Here is a 20,483-nt window from a genome sequence, read left to right as displayed (position 1 = left end):
CAAAACAGAAGAAGAAGCAGACAACGGAATAAACAAGATATGGGACCCATATTGGGTGGCCATCAAAAAAAAAAAAAAGATGTGGTGACGCCGCCAAGGAGTTGACGTAATAGCAATTGAAATGAAACAAAAAAGGACACTAGCAAAAAAAATCTACAACGACAAAAAAATACCAGGAAGAGCCAAAAATGAAATGCATTTTTTGTGTAGGCCCCCACCTTGGCCAAGCAATGTGTTACATGGGCAACAACATACCAAATAAGGAGTTCCCCACCAAAATAAAAATTCACAACTAAAAAATCTGTTACCAGGTCCTTACAAAAAAATCAAAGAATGAAACGCCATGGCATATGAAATTAGCAATGACACAAAAAAGCCATTGTATTCCGCAATGCCTTTAAGGCAAATAGCCAACTTGAACAAACCCAACAAACCGAGTGGGTTAAGGTTACCTCCAACCAGTTTTGCTGACAACGAACAAGGACAATTTAATCAAAAAAATTTAAGGAAACAACAACAAAAACAATTAACAATTCCCTGTGCTTTAAGGTTCCTCTTTTTCCTGCATACCATGATCTGATCTGATTAATAGCCAGATATATTTCCTTAAAGAGATTTCTTGCACTACACTTCTGCACACTTTGATTGACAGTTGTACATATGTCCATCAACACACCAAAAGCAAAAGTTGTCATGTCAGGCAAGTAACTTTCCTGATGAAGATGACTAATACTCACATACATACAGACAGACATGATCTACATACCTTTGTTCTTTCGTCCTTGTTTTTCTGAATAGAATTTTTAATGAGTTTTTAAAGACGTCTCCATATCCTTTTTTTTCCATGTGCGAGCCCAAGTAAATGCTTGAACACTTTTCGATTTTCGTTTATTTATTTTAGGTTAGTTTACAAGTTTTTTTTTTTTTGTTTTGTAGTTATTGTTTTAACATAACAAAGGAACCAAGAATCAATACATGAACAAATCAAGTAAAGCTTCTTGTGAATCTTTCAGACGCAATGTGTTAATATCGTATATTCGATTTGACAGCCTGGCAGACATATGTTTTAAAAATCGTTTTTGCAAAATGAGAACGAGACCTTGAATGACTATCTGACTGACTGGGATTAACAAAAAAATGTACTGCAAACTTCACACATGTTTAACATCCACAATAGAAGATAAGAAACAGAAAAAAAAACGCTGAAGATGAGAGAACCAAAAACCAAGGGAGGACCCTTAGTATGAAACAATGACTTTGAAACGGATAAAAGAAATAGTTTGCAATGATTCTATAGAAAGCGGAACATTGTTGGAAATTAACAAAGAAAGAGTGAAAAATACATATATTTTATCTGCATGATTGGGTGCCATTTAAAAATCTCTCTTCTATTTGCTTCCTTTATTAACTAGATCAGAAGAAAATTCCAAAACATATTTACAAATTGATTTTTTTATTTCCCAAAAACTCAAGTGTTATTATAAAGTGATATATTATAATAACCACGTTGGGCGCCAATTAAAAAAATCCACTATTTATGTTTACATTTTACTCTGGTTTAAAATAACATCATTCATTCTTCAAATACGAACAAATTATTTCAAATTTGTAGATAAAACAATATATTTTCAATGTTTCAGCTTGGGCGCCAATTTAAAAAAAAAATCCATTATTTATGTTAGCTTGGTCGCCAATTTCCAATTTGCCCTAATTTAATTAATATTTGATCGATTTTGTGTGGTAATAATAAATAAAAAAGGAAATTTTGTTAAATTGTGAAAATTTTTCTCTTTGCCTCAGCTTGGGCGCCAATTAAATTTTTTCTTCATTTATTGAATATTTTCAATCAATTATTATTTTTTTGCCTTAGTATTAAACATAATAGGTAATTTTTGTTAATTCGAAAAAAATTTATTGTACTCCAGCTTGGGCGCCAATTTAAATTCTAACAATATTTAGTCTCGAAATCAATTATTTATCATATTTTTATGGTAATATGGGAATAAATCGACAAAACGCAACATATATTTATCTGAATGATTGAGCGCCATTTTAAACCCCTATTCCAAATGCATCCTATATGGATTAGATCAGAAGAAAATTCCATAAGTTCAATATTAAATGAAAATGAATTTTTATTAAATTATGAAATTTGCCTTTTTGCTCCAGCTTGGGCGCCAATTAAACATTTTGATTCATTTGTTGAATATAAATAATAGGTAATAATAGTAATTTAATAATATAAAATAATAGGTAATTTAAGTGAATTAACAATTTTTTATTATACTCCACGTTGGGCGCCAATTTAAATTCTAACAATATTTAGTCTCGAAATCAATTATTTATTATATTTTTTATTAATATAAGAAATAAATGCTATTATCGTAACTTTTACAATTTTTTTTTTTTGGCCTCAGCTTGGGCGCCAATACAAAGTTTACCCTATTTATCGGATATTTTTAGTTTACTAAAGGCATACAAATCTTGGGCGCCAATCATTTTTTTATTTTGTATTTTTAATTTGAATATTTTTTCCCGAGCTTGAATTTCATTAAACCCCAACTGAATTGCTTTCCAATTTCAAAAACGCTTCGAATATTCTTTGTCAGCAGAACATTGGTGAGACATCGCTACGCCACGAATGTCATCATCTTTATTTTTAGCTAATCTTGTATCGCCGTGTAATAAATTTAAAACTTAATCATGATTTACATGTCTCTATCGCACTCCCTTCCCCACTCTCCCTTCCCCTTACCCTCCACTCTTTCTCTTTATTTTTCAACACCTACAAAAGATAAACAATAATTACAAGCGATCATAGCATTTTTTGCCGAACACAAACTCCCACCACTTTGAATACAAAGCGAGCGAGTGGTGGTGGTGAATAAGCGTGCCAGCTGGCTTTATTTACCATATAAGGAACTCCCAAGCCAAACCAAGTCGAGTCGAGTTTGCGTTGTGTTGTGTCTTTTTGGTAATATAATTATTTTGCCGATTTTATGCCGAATTCAATGTCAAAACAACTTGACTGACTACCACAACAAGCGAACGATAAAACAAACTCAACGCCACGCTAATCTCAATGATGAATCAGTTTTTGAAAATTGTTTTTATTTTGAATTTTTGCTTTTCGAACAGCAACAACGCCAATATGCTTAATTGTGGCTTAAAAGATAATTGTTTTGGTAATAAGCAAGAAACTCAAAGTAACACCATTTATGTGGGTTAAGTATGAGGTATTAGTGGTAGTTGGTTTTAATGATAGGTTTTCAATTTCCAAAAATAAATAAAATTTCAGTTTGGTTTTTTGGTTATACGACTAAAGAAGGTAGCATTATAGCCAAAACAATTAATCCGCTTTGTTGTCAATTGGGGTTTAATTTTTTTCTGATAAGTAAATATGCGCATTAGTTGCTTATATGGTAAATGGTACAAATATCGGTTTAATGGCCTGATTTGTGGTTTGGACAGCTCTGTGAAATAATTCCAAAAACTTTTGATACTAATTGTCATTTATTTGGAAGAAATTGTAGATAAAAATTGTTGTTATAATTTCAAATTTGAGATTTTTCATCAGGCTTACGTTGGGCGCCACTTTAAAAATATTAAATATGCAATTTTTTTTAAGTTCGGTGTTCTGATTCTGCGGATATTGTAGTTAAAAATGTTCCTAATGATTATTTTTATATTAAAAAAAAATTTTGATTTTTTTGCTCAACCATCTATTGGGCGCCACTTTACCAAAGTTATAAAATATGTGATTTTTTAATGTCTATGTTCCCTGCCTACGTTGGGCGCCACTTCACCTACTTTGGGCGCCACTTCAATAAATAACTAATATACATTTTTTTCATTTTGGTATTCCGATTTTGCAGATATTGTGGTTAAAAATTTAGCTAACAATTATTTTTATATTGAAATAAAAAATATGATTTTTTACGCAGCCATCTATTGAGCGCCACTTCGCCAAAATTATAAAATATTGGATTTTTTAATGTCTATGTTCAGATACTGTAGAAATTGTATTTAAAATAGCTTTCTTATTGTAATTTCTAAATTGAAATAAAAAATTAATGGCTGACATTAATTGGGCGCCACTTCATTCCAATTACTAAATATGGGATTTTTTGAAGGCCTGTGGTTCGAATCTGCAGAAATTGTATTTAAAAATGTTCCTTATAATTATTTTTAAATTGAAATAAAAAAATATGATTTTCTACTCTCCCATCAGTTGGGCGCCACTTTACCCAAATTACCAAATATGGGATTTTTTAATTGTCTGTGTTCAGATACTTCACAAATTTTCATGAAAAATATTTCTGATAAATATTTTTAAATTAAAATATTAGGAATTATTTTCTACTCTGCCATCAATTGGGGGCCACTTCAGCCAAATTATCAAATATGAAATTTTTTTGAAGATCTATGTTCCGATTAAGCAGGAATTGTATTTAAAAATGTTCCTTAAAATTATTTTTAAATTGGAATAAAAAATATGGTTTTCTAATCGACCACAAGTTGGGCGCCACTTTATCCAAAAAAATTAAAAATTCTACTTTTTTGAAGTTCGATGTTTAGAAATTGTAATCAAAAATGTTTCTTATAATTATTTTGAATTTCATGGACCCCACATTGGGCGCCACTTTTGTTTAATATTTCCATTAATTTGGCGCCACTTTACCCAAAAAATGAAAAATTCTACTTTTATGAAATTCGGTGTTTAGTTTCTTCAAAAAATGTTAATTAAATAGGTTCCTTTCAATTATTTTGAATTTAATGGACCCCACATTGGGCGCCACTTTATGTTTTTTTAAATATTTCTTCTTCAAATTTTTTAATTTTTCTTTCTTGTTCTTTTTCCAGATTCCTTTGTAAATAGTCAAGAATGGACGATATCACGTTCGGTGCCCGATTTGCGTTTGGGCATTGTCGGTTCCCTGAATTCCGGTAAATCCGCCTTGGTGCATCGTTATCTAACCGGTTCCTATATGCAAGAAGAATCACCCGAAGGCGGTCGCTTCAAAAAGGAGGTATTCATTGATGGCCAAAGTTATTTGCTGTTGATACGCGATGAAGGTGGTGCACCCGAAATGCAGGTAAGTTCCGAACATGAATAAAAAAACAATTATAAAAAAATACAAAGGGAAAAAATCAGATTTTTAAAAAAAAGAAGGGGGAAAAAGGGCATTTGGTCATAAAAAATTTACAAATAGAAAAAGTCATTTTTTGGAAAGGAGAGGGAAAGGAGGATCGAGAAATCATCAAAAAAGTATAGTTTTTATAGAAAAATGAAAGGGGGAAATGGGTAAAAAATAGACCTTGCCAATCTGGCAAAAATTACAACGAATTTTTGGCACAAAACCGGGAGATATATTATTTTCTAATTGAAACTTCCACACGTTCCGCATGACATCTTCTCATTTCTTCCCACTCTCCCTCGTGCTCTCCCACATTTGAAATTCTTAATTACAATTCTGGTGGAAAAAATTGTTAAGGGGTTTTAATTCCAAAAACGTAGAGTGGTTTTATTTTCTTATTGCCTATAATGTGACCCCTATTCTCTCACCCTCTCACAACCTACCTCTCATTTTTTTCTTTCTTCCAATTTTTTCTTCTTTAACAATTCCTTGACTTTTTATTGCCATTATTATTATTGTAACAATTTTCTTTTAATGACACTTTGTCAGCCAAGGTGAAAAAACACGCACTATTTCTATTGCCCCTAAAAGTATACTATAGAATATATGTAATTTATTGTTCAACTTACCCCATAGACGATAAAAATTAACACAAAATGTTAAACTGTTTTTTGGGCCACAGATGGCCGAGTCTTTGGGTAAATGAACTTTTAATAGAGAAGAATTAAAGAGAGAGAGAAGGAGGTGGAACAGAACTGGCAAACCCTAAAAGCCTGCCAGTCACCTATTAATACCTTGGCAAAAAATTATTGGCCATTAACATTTCACAAGTAAACATTAAAGGTTATTTTTTGTTAGTGAACCTGGTACTCACGTACACCCATAAAATTGTTGTTTAAAGTATACTTTAAGGCGCAACGTTGCCATTGAAAGCAGGTGACTTTCCAAACCCTTAATGAATATTTAAATAATTTTTTTCTGTTACCTTTTTTCTCGCAACTCAATTTACACTTTGTTCAAGAACAATAAAAAAACTATTGCATACTTTTAGGCTCTTGGCATTATTTATTTAGGAGGAAAGGCAAATTTGCCATTAAAACGAGGCAGAATAATTGTTCCCCACTACCCTCCATATTAAATATGTAAATTATTTGTTTCAACATTTTTTGTTTATTTTTCTGTTTTAGTTTTTGCTTTAAGCGCCTAGAAATATGCAAATATATTTTTGTGTTTTATTTTATTTATTCAAATTCTTAAATTCTTTGACAATAAAAATAATTTGCATATTTTTTAAAGGGGTGTTAACAATCTCATTTTTCGATTTTGGTGCAGCAAATAATTTGTCTGTTTCGTTTATCTCTTGAATTATGCAAATCCGACTATTTCTGCAACAGCAATATTTATGATGTGTAACCAAATGGATTTATGGTGGATTTTTATTGCCCATTGACAAATGGGGTGGCAAAAGGGTATGATGACATGCATTCATGCATGCACATTTTTTTATGGAACGCGTGCGGATTTTTTATGCTTGCACCCTCTAACGAGGCATACACAGTTAGTTACCTTGGTAATTGCCTGTTAATATGCCCATTAATTAGAATTTGATTTGAAACCATAAATTTGTTTGCCTTTCTTTATTGAATTTGGAATGGTTTTGAAAGATTTATTGCTGTTTATTGGAAACACACACAATTTCGTTATGCTTTTCACCTGAATTCAAATGTCCTTTGCAAAAGGATATGAAAAATAAATCAATTGATTTGAATAAATAAAACTAAAATATTAATTGGTGGTTAGTAATGATAATTTAGGGGAGGTAGGGGAACTTTAGATTTGAAATTAAATTTATTTAAATAATTTATTTATTTGGAAGTATCTAAATAATATAACTTAGAAGGGCCTATTTAATCCACTACAGTCAAGTTTGTATCATTTACTGTAGTATCTAAATAAAAATCTAACTGAGAAGGGCCTATTTAACCCACTACCGTCAAATTTGTATCATTTACTGTAATATCTGGAACTTCAAGCATGTGCTTGAACAAGCTGACGAATCAAATTTCAATAGAAAATCATTAAAAAACGTATATAACATATTTTAATTTAATTTATATAAAAATAAATTATACCCTATTTTTTAATTTTTCACATTACAAGCATATGCTTGAACAAACAAAATTTATTATTTTTTTAAAAATTTGAACCACATGAAAATTTTTTGTGAATTTTTAAATGCCAAAATCAATATTTTACTACTCTGAGTTATTTTTAACATGTCAAGCATGTGCTTGAACAGCCAAATTTCTATTAATAAGTTTATGTTGTATTAAAATAAGTAATATTACAATTTCTTGTGATTTAAAAACGCTAAGCATGTGCTTGAACAGTTAAATTCCTATTAAAATGAAATAAAAATTAAAAGGAAAACATTAAGTTTAATTTATATTATATTAAAATTAATATTTAATTTTTTTTTTTGAAAATATTAAAGTTTCAAGCATGTGCTTGAACAATTAAATTTCGAATAAAATTAAATTAAAACCACAAACAAAACATTAATTTAGTTTGCACCACATTAAAATAAGTAATTAGACATTTTTTGTGATTTTTAAAGTGTCAAGCATGTGCTTGAACAGTTAAATTTCTATTAAAATTTAATAGAAATCACAAGGAAAACATTAAATTTGATTTTTATTTTATTAAAATACGAATTTTTAATGTTTTTGTGATTTTGTCACATGTCAAGCCTGTGCTTGAACAATCAGAATTTCTAAATTTCAATAGAAAAAATACTAGAAAGGTTATTTATTTTTATATTTATTTTTTATATTTATTGTTTATATTTATTTTTTATATATTTTATAATATTTTTAAACAATTTTAATGACTCAATCACATGCTTAAACAACCAGAATAAATAATTTTTTTCACAAAAAAATCACAAAAAATAGTTTTTGATAAAAACGTATATATTTTCTATATTTTTTAAAGAATTTTTTTTTAATTTCCATCGATTTCATACAAAACAAGCACGTGCTTGAACAAACGACAATTTTTTTAAATAAAAACTAATAAAAAAATTCTAAATTATTTACTTGAAATATAAAAAATTATATTTAAAAAAAATATTATTTTATTTAAAAATTCAAACTAATCAAATATATATTTTTTCAAAAAACTTGAGAATGTTTGAAATATTTTTGCCCTGCATTTTTGCACGGAAATAAAAATTACCACCCCCCTACATAACCCCCTTGTTGTATTTACAAATTCATACCAACAAAAACAACAGCCATGTTTATCTTTTGTGTAATAAATATTTGTGTATGGCCAACAAAACGTGCCAAGAAGAAAATCAACAAGAACAACAACAAAAACAATAGCCATATAATAATGAAAGCTAAACAACGAACACACAGCGATAGAGAGAGAAAATGTCATAGAAAAATTAACAACAGACCATGAACAAAGAAAAGACAACGGCAAAACAAAACTGTAACAAAAACGTGACATTTAAGTTGTAGAAAAAATACGATGGAGAAGGGTGAGTGGCGATGAGGGGGTGGAGAGGTGCAGGGTGGTTAGATTAAAGGAATGTGCATGAGGCTATGGAAATTTGTAGAAATTGTTGGTCATGGGGAGAGTGTAAAGGCGAGAGAGACAGAGAGTGCCAGCCAAAAGGAGTGGGCTAATTTGGCCACGAATAGTTTGAATAGTTCGTTCGGAGATAAGGATCTGAGTAAGGATATTCTTTCGTTTAAGTGGTTTTAAGCCCTCTTAATGAAGCTATTTTGTATATTTGGTTTCCTGCCTTATTTTCAAGTAGCTCGATAAATAACCATTTCTGGTGTGGGTCATTTACATGTGATTGTGTGTGTGTGCCTTCTTATTGACCTAATTTAAGTGGTTGGCCTTTTTGAAGTGCCTTTTGTGGAAAAGCTGTTCACACTTTTCTTCCACGTTAACTTGTTACACATTGTATCCACCATGAAGGTAAGGTAAATAAAACTAAAGTGGCCACAACTTTTGCTCTGGAATTAGGTCAAATATCTATACGGCACACAGCAAAAGACCAGCAGTTAAGGAACCAACAACCCACCCACCATTCATGGCATGGCTAAGTTTTCAAACTACCTTTTTTGGCCACAAGACTTTTATGCTATCATCCATGTCGGCTTTATGGCTAAGCTACATTAACAAATCGTGATTTGTTGTGGGGGTGGAAGAAAACCCACTCCTGATGTAAGCCTTAAGGCAGCAACAGTACAGCCACAGGTAGGTATAGCTGAGAAGACCTTAAGGATAAGTAAAACTTTTTAATAAGCTTTTCAAAAGAAGACGAAGAAACTTGTGTCCTGTAACAACATAATAATACATAAAATGGACTTCTTAAGTAGTTGGCAGAATAATATAATAACCAAGGATTTGTTGCTGGCAGGAGAGGAGAAATAAAAAGGACGAGTATGAAGGAACAAGGCCATGAGAGATATGAATTACAAAAGTTGTGTGGTTACAGTTTATGCTATGAGCTAATAATCTTGTATAAATATTTGAAAAGATTTATTTTTCTTTTGCTGGATTTTACACAACATAATCCACGACAAGATGCTGCCCCCTCCCTCGCACACCTTTCCTTCGCCCATCCTCCCCCATCATAAACATAGCATATTTTATATTATTTTAAGTGGCTTGTGGTAAATTTTCATAAAAATGAAGCCATTAAAAATTGTAATAAGCTTCAAGTAATGGCTTTAGAGATTTGAAAAAAAATTTAAAAAATGTTTTTTTTTATTTTAATTTCCAATAAGAAACGCTTAATTGTTTAGCTAAGCACTTACCCACACGAAAAAAGGGTTATGTTAATAGTCAAAAGAAAGCTTTCAAAGAAACATTTCGAATAAAAGGCAAATTATTTTTAATTGGATTTGGATCAAATAGTACAAACAAGCAAACCCACAGATAAAGAATGGGGAAGGAGGAAAGAGGAGAAGGGGAAAATGGGTTGAGGGGAGATGGTGAGTCGGAAATTGTAAGCAATTTGTTTGAACTATAGAAGTTTAATTAAATTTTGCTTAAAGGGCAATTTCTATAAATAGGCGTTTCAAAAACTTGCAACAATAAAATATCGATTTAAACAATTTCTATTTCTTTCCGTTTTCTCAAAAGGCCTTAATTTAATTAAACGAAAAATTACAAAATCAAATAATAAGAGAACAGAAAATTACACAATTTTCTAAGACACGAAAAGACCTTCTTAAAAAAATTGAAATAACTTTTTGACAGATTTTTAGATGATTTGGAAAAAGATCTTTAAACATTTCAAATAAAATTCACAAATATTTTAAAAATATGTACGTGTGATTTTTTTTTTTTTTTTTTGAAATTCAAGAAATTCTGATTGTTCAAGCATGTGCTTGATGTTGCAAAATTCTTAAAAATAGCATATTACTTATATTAAAAGCAAGTAATAAAGTGTATAGAATTTTTTCTAATGATTTTTAGGTCAGATTAATAACAATAGCGGGCTTCAAGCATGTGCTTGACATGTAAAATTCACTAAAAAAATATGAAGTTACATTTTCCAAATATTTAAAAAAATTTTTCGTGATTTTGGTTTTTTTTATTCAAGAAATTCTGATTATTCAAGCATCTGCTTGATGAGGTAAAATGCTCAAAAATTTCATATTATTTATATTAACAACAAATAATAATGTGTAAAGGATTATTTCTAATGATTTTTAAAAAAATGATAAAACAAATTAATAACAATTTTCACTACAAATAAATGGGTTCAAGCATGTGCTTGACACTTAAAAAATTAACTGAAAAATATGAACATTTCATTAAAATTGCTTATGAAGACATTTCAAATGATTTTCTTTTATTTCCTATTCAAATTAATAAAAATTGTGATTCTTCAAGCATATGCTTGTGATGTAATTCGAAAATATTTTATAAGCACGTTTTATAATTTTCCACTCTAGATTATTAAAATTAATGAAATTAACGATTAAAATTAATGCAATTAATTACGGTTCGCCTGTTTCAAGCACATGCTTGACCCAGCTTGAACTTGTATTTTTTTTTTTTTTTTTTTTTGATGTAATGTTTACTTTTTTGACATTTTAATCGTAAATTGTGTAGGTATTAATCCCCTTTTAAGGCGATTTACAACTAACTGACTTTCATTTTCAATAAAATTTATTTTCCGAAATGTAAACATGTTAGAAAATTTGGAATTTATCCCTTTCAGGGATTACTAGTTCATTTTTTGTTTCATAGATCGAAAACATATGCCCCTCGTCAAAATTATTTTTTAAAACACGTGCCAACTAGCTAAATCCTTTATAATCCTGGACCTAGACACATTTTATGGTTTGTTGGTTCTTAGGAAACACAAAGGATTACAGAGGAGCATGGCAAAAAAAAAATAAATTTTGGCAAGCCTTTTAAAAACAATCGTCATATATTGACATGGGCCCTGCCCACTATTACTTTCGCTATTAACCCCCTAATGTTTAGAGAGTTAGAGTTAGATTTCCATTCTATTATTGGAAAACTGCGAACAGCGGTGAATACACTTTCGATTCTTTTGATAATATTTGCATTTTAATTGTTTGCGTTTAGAAACAACAAAAAAATGAATTCTCCAAAAAAAAAGAAAATCGACCGCCAACCGTAACAGCCTCAACAATACCTCAGTCTAAATTTGCACAAATTCTTAACCGTTTAGGTTTTTTGTGTGTATGTGCCCATTTTAAATTTACTTTAACGATTATGGTATTGCAGCCCTCAAAACAATTCATATCCTGGCATGGGGCTGCTTTTGTAAGATTTGTATAAGGGTTGCTTGCAGTTCCTCATTGTTGTTTTCTCTCTGCACAATGCACATAGTCATAAATGGGGAGGTTTACAACAAAAGCCTTACAATTTATTTTCCATTCTCTGCAATACTCCTCATCTGTGTGTGCAAAATGTTTGACAACAATGCAAATATCGTACGGACCAAAAGCGGATTTGCAATGAGTTCGAAACACAAAACCCGTTGCAATATTTTGCAAAGTATATTACGATTTTATGTAATCTCCCTGCCACCCCACTCCGTTCCTATTTGCTTTATAAACCCATCAGTTTTGTGTTTATTTAGTGACTTTGGAGTTCCCTGCCTTTGTCTGTATGGGAAACCCCCCAAATCCTGACATCAATTTATTTGAAAATTTTGCAAGAAGTTTTTTTGTAGGTTAGATTTTTTGTCCTTTTACCCCCAAATTTGTTTGAGGTTAAAATGCTTGACCCCACACAGTATCCCCCAAAAAAGAAATATAAGTGTCAAAAACACACAACTTAAAAAAGGGGGTCATCACTTCGAAAAGGCTCTTCAATAATAAAGTCAAAAGGATAATTGTTGGACAGGTTATTCATTATTTGGTTATTCAAGCACAAGCTTGAGTAATGGGGTTAAATTGTTGAATTCAAAAAGGAAAGTTTAAGATAAAGTGGAACAGAAAAGCATTTAAAAATAAAAAAACAATTAAATTTTTAATATAAAGCCATTACATTCAACAATCAAGCACATGCTTGACTTAATTTATTTTACAAAATCAGTTATAAATTCAAAAAATAAACTCTAGGACTTGCTATTGTCCTCAAATTCATTTTTAGTGATTTTTTGGTAAATTTGCTAAAATATTTTCCTTCAAGCACATGCTTGAGAGTCTCATTTTGAAGAAAATCTAATAGAAATGTAGTAGTTTTTAGAAAATGTTTCAAAAATTCATTAAATGGGCGAATTTAATATCAAAATCTACATTATTATTGCTGTCAATCATATGCTTGAATACAAAAATATTAATAAAAATTGTAAATTTTGCTATACTTAAATTTGAATTCACAAAAAATACAATTTTACAAACATTTTCATCTGAAATCTAAAAAAATGTTGAATCAAGCACATGCTTGAGCACAGAAAATTTGTTAGAAGTAATAAAAATTAATTTTGTTTTTGTATATTATATTGGAAATACAAAAAAATAATTACAATTTTACAGAATTTTTCATGTGAAATCTTAAAACAAAAATCGAATCAAGCACATGCTTGCACATACATAATTTCACAAATGATGGAAAAATGTTTATTATTATTGTTTTATTATGACTCCTGAAATAAATCCAATCAATTCATTCACTTTTTTTAGCTTAAACAATATAATATCCAAATCAAGCTTATGCTTGAACACTTATAAAGAGATTGATATTCAAAAAATATCAATCATTTTTGTATGAATACTGGCAAAAAATATAAAACAACTCAGATTTTGCATTTATTTTGAAAATTATGGAACTCAAGCTTATGCTTGAGCGGAGTAAACTAAAAAATAAATGCAAAATACTTAGATTTTACAAGGAAAAATTATTTAAATCAATTTTTTTTGCTTAATTGATTAATTTTATAAAATAAATTATTTATCAAGCTTATGCTTGAACACTCCAAATGAAGCTAAAAGCAAATGAATTGTATTGTTTTTGTGTTTATAATGTTGGCAATATAAAACCAACACGATTTGTGATCTATAACTGTAAAATAAAATACTCAAGGATGTGCTTGAACTTTCTCAAATTCAAAACAATTGCCAAGAAAACTATTTGCATGTTAGAAAATATACTGATATATATTTTTACAATATTTTTCAACATTGGCAAGAAAATTTTCATGACAAGCATATGCTTGAACACATTTTTTTTAATTTTTTGCACTTTTGTTAAAGAAAATTTGTTAATAAGTTGGGTATTAAGATATCAAACACATGCTTGATGGCACAAAATCCGTAATATTACTAAGAAAATTATTGGAATTTATATAAAAATTATTTTTTATTTATTCTGATTTAATTTCCTTTTATAAATCCCATGCTACCTTTACTTTTATCGTCTATGGAAAAATAAATTCTACAGCCAGGCTGAAGCTTCAGTAACTAACCCTGATAAACCCATAAACGATTATGTCACTTTATTTCAATTCGTATGCAACATGACAAAAACAAAACCGGCACACGTTTCAGAAAAAAATCCACTCTACTCCAGCTCCAATTTCTATTGCATTATGCATACACCACATATAGCCGGTTGCAGATATGTGGAAAAGGCAGCATACAGCAAATCATTTGCCAAAGGACCTTCAGGCATAACTTGGCTAACAAGCATTTCTAATGATAACATCTATTCGTTTTTTTGCAACAACATTGGGGTTGCAACGTCATGGTCCCGAGGAAACTGTGCAATGAAAATGAAATAATCTTGCAGTTATATTTTTGTTTGCCCTGGCACGCGTCCTTTAGGATTTTGTATGTTTTTCCTTATTTTTTTTTCTATTTACCATCCCTAAGATTCCTGTGAGTGTATGTGTGTGTGCAACCTTGATTTGTTACAGAGTTGCTTTGCCATGTAATATGTCTTAGGGTCGTGAGATGATGGATGTCATGTGTTACTGAGATTTTTGTTTTACCTTACCACCACCCTGAGATTACGAAATACCTCACACATCCACCACCATCCTCCCACTTTGGCTTTATGCCACATTTACTTAAGCGCATTTAACTGCATTTCTTTTCTTAAATTCTATTTCATCTTGGAATCAACTCCGATGTCTAGCCCTTCTTGTAATGGTGGTTGTTAACAACGTCACGTGCTCTTGAGACTTCTGGCACTTCAACAAGGAACATAATATTCATACAACGATGCAGTTTTTAAAACTTAACGTGGTTGTATTCCACGGTGTTTATCTTAGGGTTACATTCTCAACTCCGGTGACAACTCCCTCACAAGAAAAAGCAAACCTGGGACACGCGTTTCATTATTTTCTCGTTTTGTGTAAACAATTATTTTTCTTGAAATCCAGCTGCCAACAATCTCACAATGACATGAGTTCCCACATCCTTTTCAGGGTGGGTGTGAGGATTTTGGTTTCCGTTCTCGCGGCCTCACAAATACAGACCTACACAGGAGTGTGGAAGTAATTTGTTCCAAATCAAATTAAATATTATATTTTATATTTATTTCATGGTATAATTTACAGTGTAGCTTTTTCCTTCCGACGACTACAGTCCAAGACCTTGTAGGCTTAAATATTTTATAAGTATGGGAAAAATGGGCCTGGATGAACACTGGGCCTTAGAGTACAGTTGTGTGTATGGAGCATTTCATATTTTTCTTCTATTATTTTTTTCCTACAACCAATTTAAAAATGCATTCGGATTTATGTGGGAAATAATTGAGTAGCCGGCATGTGGTACACTGGGGAAATATTTCATTAAAATCCTAAAAGTAGGCTTTAAAATTTAAAAATAAAGAATAACATTTCGCTCCTTCAGGTATGCTTTAATTTTTTACAAACAAATATTTGCTCATTTAACCAAAAATAAATAAATGTTTCTATTGAGAAATAAATAACCTGTAACACCTGAAAGTAGGCATCAAATTTTGTACAAATTACAAATAATTTAAAAGAATTTTTTTAAATAAATTTTCCTACCAAAAATTCAAAAACAAAATATTTTAGCTCCTGAAAGTAGGCCCCTCATTTTCAACATAATTATATTTGCCTCGAAAGCAATCCTCAAAAATTATTTTTCTTTGAAAATATGTTGAATTCCTCTAAATTCCTCTAAATTACAATTTTATTACTTTCACAAATTTCCTCACGTGTAACCTACTATTTACCGCCAAACAATTGCCTATTAAATAGTAATAACCATAAAAAATGTTGGGGGAGATTACTTGAGGATTTCTTGTAAAATTAACAACTGTAAAATCTCTTTCCTTTTGTTTCTTGACTCTCTTAAGCAAAAAAAGAGAACTAAAAAACAAAACTCTCTATTTGTATTTGTCGAAGTCAACAAAATGAAACATGAATGCATGTATCCTCTTCATACTTTCAATTCTCCCGCTTTCTCTCTCTCTCCCTTCCACTTGCCCTTCGCCTCGTTTTTTTTTTTTTTTTTTTTGGCTTAAAACAAATACACCAAAGAAATAATTGTATATTTTATTGTGTTGATGGAATGAATTGTAAATATGATAGCATACTTCTTGGCGCTATGTGATAATAGGTGGATTTTGGGAAAGATGAGAGAAAATATTGGAAATAAAGTAAAAAATAAATAAATTCTAAAAAAAAATAATTTTGAAATGAAAAATAACTTAAATTTGCTTTCTAATAATTTTTTTTAAATATATATTTTTATAAAATATAATTTATTACAGGTTGGGCGCCACATTGCAAAAATATACACATTATACTAGGACTGAAGATATATACTCTCCTAATTTCATAATAATATAAAATTTAAATATATATGTCAAATTACCGAATAATTTATTCTATAGTACAACACGTTGGGCGCCATAGTTTAATAACTGTGAAAAGCAAATATTTTTCGGTTTGAATTTTAAATTCTTAATATCCACAACCCCTAATATTTTCAATAAAAAAATATTTTAAAATGGATATACTGTTATTGAAATGTATAATTTGCCCCATGTTGGGCGCCATATTAGAAGAAAAAAAAATATCACACTAGGACTGAAGATAGTCACCCTCCTTATTTCATATAAATATAAAGAACAAAAATATTTCAAAATTACCGAATTACTTTAGTCCAACACGTTGGGCGCCAACGTTTAATAGTTATGAAACATTAAATAATGTTTTGTTTTAAAATTATTGACATTATGGTGAAGCTTTCCCTATGCAATTTTTATGTGATTTTTATAGAATAGATACATTATTTTTGAATTTCCATGTTGGGCGCCAACTTCAATAATATTTCTAAAATTATTAATTTTGTCGATATATGTCTACAATTGTTAACAGCAATGAACAATCGCAAAGAAGTTAATGATTCTTTGCCAAAAAAAAAATTATTTTCAAATTAACGAATAATTTACGTTGGTCCACACGTTGGGCGCCATATTTCAATAATTATGAAAAAATTAAATATATTTTTGTTCAAAAATTTTTTAGCATGATGGTACAGCGTTCCCTGTGCGATTTTTTTATAGAATAAATTTGTTTTTTTTTTTAAGTTTCCACGTTGGGCGCCATCTTTTAATAATATTGCTAAAAATATTTGAGACGCTATTTTTTATTGTTGTGGAAAATTGTAGACAAAAATAGCTGTCTATAAATAATTTTGTATTTTAAAATGTAGCAGAATTTAATATTTTTCTTCGGCCCTACGTTGGGCGCCAACTTTAATAATAAGTTAGCATGAATGTATATGAAATAAAAATTATTCTAAATTTCTTACAGAACTTTATGGTAGAGATTTCCCAGGGTAATTTGTCTTTTTACAGAATAAATTTCCTATATTAAAATTTCCACGTTGGGCGCCAACTTCAATAACATGACTAAAAATAATTGAAACGTAAGAGCCTTTTAATAATTTTGTATTTTAAATTATAGCAGAACTTAATAATTTTCTTCGGCCCTACGTTGGGCGCCATCTTTAATAATAAGTTAATATAAAAGTAATTAAAACTAAAAATTGTTTTAATTTATTTAAAGAGCATTTTGGTACATCTTTCCCTGGGTATTTTTTTTTTTTTTTTGTATAGTATACATTTTCTATTTTAAAATTTCCACGTTGGGCGCCAACTTCATTAATATTTCCAAAAAATAATTCTGACGCCATTTCTATTGTTTTGAAAATTGGTAGACAAAAGAAGGTGCCTATTAACAAATTGTATTTTAAAATTTACCAGAATTTAATATTTTTCTTCGGCCCCACATTGGGCGCCACCTTCAATAATTTAATATAAATGTTTTTAAAATAAAAAAAATCCTTAATAAAACCTAACTATTATTTCAAAAAAATAATTGTTTGTTACAAAATAAAAAGACAGCATACATTTAGGCGCTGTGAGTGGATAAAAACAAAAAAAAGAAAACCCCAATGTTTTTGTAACATTGAATAACATTTTCCTTACAAATCCAAGAGCAAGGCAAAGCAAAGTTATGGCATAATAAAGCCAAAACGAGAGCACACAGACACTCGCACACACATACCATGAACCGGAATAAATTGCGGTAGATTTGTTGTTGACGATTTTTTTGTGTGTAAGACAGTTATGAAGCCGCCACTCGGGCGACACTGACAGACACGGTCACACACAAAATCCGCATACAACAACCATTCAAACCAAAGTTTTATTAAATATCAGAAAAAAAGTCAGAGGCTTCCTGGCAGATTTGGTGTGTATGGGCGTTAGTGTGTGGTTGATGTGTGTAAGTTTATATGTGTTTGTGTAGCAATTTTGTTTACATGTCCTATTGATAATAGTCCTGTGTGTGGTGTATATCTATCTCCTCATATACCATGGGTTTTGTTTTATGGTTTATATGCCGCCGCCGCCACACAAATATACATGGATTTTTCACAGACTAACACTTTGTGGTGCGTGTGCGTGTGTGTGTGAAAATGTCTGTCTCTTCTCATTCTCTCTTTTAACACTGTTGGCCCACCACCCACTGAGCTTATGCTCCCAGTTTATTTATTTTTGTTGTTGCTGGTTATCCTGTAGGAAAGCCTGCCTGTGCTAACTTCATGGGGGTCTTCGATGCCGATTTACCCATACAGTTTAACGAGAGCCATCAATCGAGTGAGTTGTGTGTTTTTCACGCGGAAGTTACGGATTTCTAGAAAACCGAAAACAAAAGAGAGAGACTTTATAGTGAAAATATAAATAGAAGTTGTGTTAAAAAATCTTCAAAGGCCTTATAGATTCTAAAAAATATAAAAAATTACGGTTGTATTTATTTTTTTAAATATATCGAAAATAAAAATTATAAAAATTCAAAGGTAAATTTTTTAAACTCCCCCCTTCCACCACCTATGCAATCCAACCACCCCATATCCTAGAACCTGCGCAGTGTGCAACAATTTACAGGATAACCAAAATAATAAATCAAATGGGGAGTTATGCTTAAATTGCTCTCAACAAAAAAACCCATAGCCAAAGGAAGTAGCAGGAATAAGAGGAAAAGTAAAATTCGTTTTATGTCATAATATTCTATATTAGTGTATTGGTAAATATATTTCTTTGGAACTTGAATAAAAACTACCTAAAGTTCATTATCCTTTTGGCAAATTTTATGCTTAACTAAACATCCAGTGGTCAAGCCAAGCATACATAATAACCCTTTGCGAAACCCCACCAAACTAAAACATGAATTTTATGTGGAGAGGGTCTGGCTACCGGTCACAGCCATTAAACTTCCGGTATATTGTTTTCTAATTGAAAAAACTTCGCAATTGATTTTTGTTCGGCTATGGGTTTGGGTTCTCCTCTTTAAGGAGGTTTTAAATTTTCAAATTTAGTCACAGACTTTAAAACTTCGCATATCCCGTAACAAAACAAACAAACGCCCCTGTTTTTTCTTCCTTTGTGAAAGCAAACACCTTGATATCCTTTCAGGGGGCTTTTGTTCCTTTATTTTTGCAAACAAAAAATCCCTTTCTTCTCTGCTTGCTCAAACAAAAAACCTTAACCTTAAGTCAAGTTTAAAGTACAGCAATTATACAAAGTCAAGGATTTGTTGGACAAAAGGCAACATGCTTTTTTGTATTCCTTTTTGAGAAAATAAATAACTCATTATCCTTGGGTTTTGTATTCTATACACATTTCTTTCTTCATTATATTCATATGTGTTTTAATTTCTTGTTTTCTTCTTCTTCTTCTTTTTTCTCTTTACAGTTCGCTGCCTGGGTTGATGCTGTCATCTTCGTTTTTAGTTTAGAAAACGAATCCAGTTTTAATACAGTCTACAATTATTATACCAAAATGGCACATTTCCGCAATGGCCAAGATATTCCCATGATATTGGTCGGTACACAGGATGCAATTAGCGAGCGAAATCCTCGGGTAATTGATGATTCGCGGGCTCGCAAACTGGCCAATGATTTGAAACGGTGTTCATATTATGAGACATGTGCCACATATGGTTTAAATGTGGAGCGGGTATTTCAAGATGGTGAGTATTTCAAACCGAAAAATAAAAATGCCCCACCTAGGGCGCCAAATAAAATTTTATGAAATATAATTTGTCTTAAATAAGAAAAACATGTACAGTAATAAATATTCATTATTATTTGGGCCTCGATTTTATATAGAAACTATTTTAATTAATGTTTTTTCTTCATCGCCTCGTTGGGCGCCAATTTGAAATTTCATAAAACCCAAAATTTCATAAAACAAATATTCATTATTATTTGGACTCCATTTTAAATTAGTAACTATTTTGATTAATGATTTTCTCCAACTCCACGTTGGGCGCCATTTTGTAATTTC

At 30.5% G+C, this 20,483-nt stretch overlaps 1 protein-coding gene across 1 annotated transcript in view; it reads left to right on the top strand.

Moving 5' to 3' along the window:
• The window catches only part of LOC133334130 (centaurin-gamma-1A), a 66,217-nt gene that overhangs the window by 39,882 nt on the left and 5,852 nt on the right, over nt 1-20,483 (top strand). The window contains 2 exon segments of the mRNA XM_061542430.1: nt 4,864-5,096; nt 19,890-20,166. Coding sequence (XP_061398414.1) covers nt 4,864-5,096; nt 19,890-20,166 — 510 coding nt within the window.

The sequence above is a fragment of the Musca vetustissima genome, unplaced genomic scaffold (genome assembly GCF_032173495.1).
Source record: "Musca vetustissima isolate MV318-11 ecotype Yass unplaced genomic scaffold, APGP_CSIRO_Mvet_v1 utg7628, whole genome shotgun sequence".
In the NCBI taxonomy this organism is placed as follows: domain Eukaryota; kingdom Metazoa; phylum Arthropoda; class Insecta; order Diptera; family Muscidae; genus Musca; species Musca vetustissima.
Note: the sequence above shows the minus strand (reverse complement) of the source record. Positions and strands in the feature narration are given on the sequence as shown.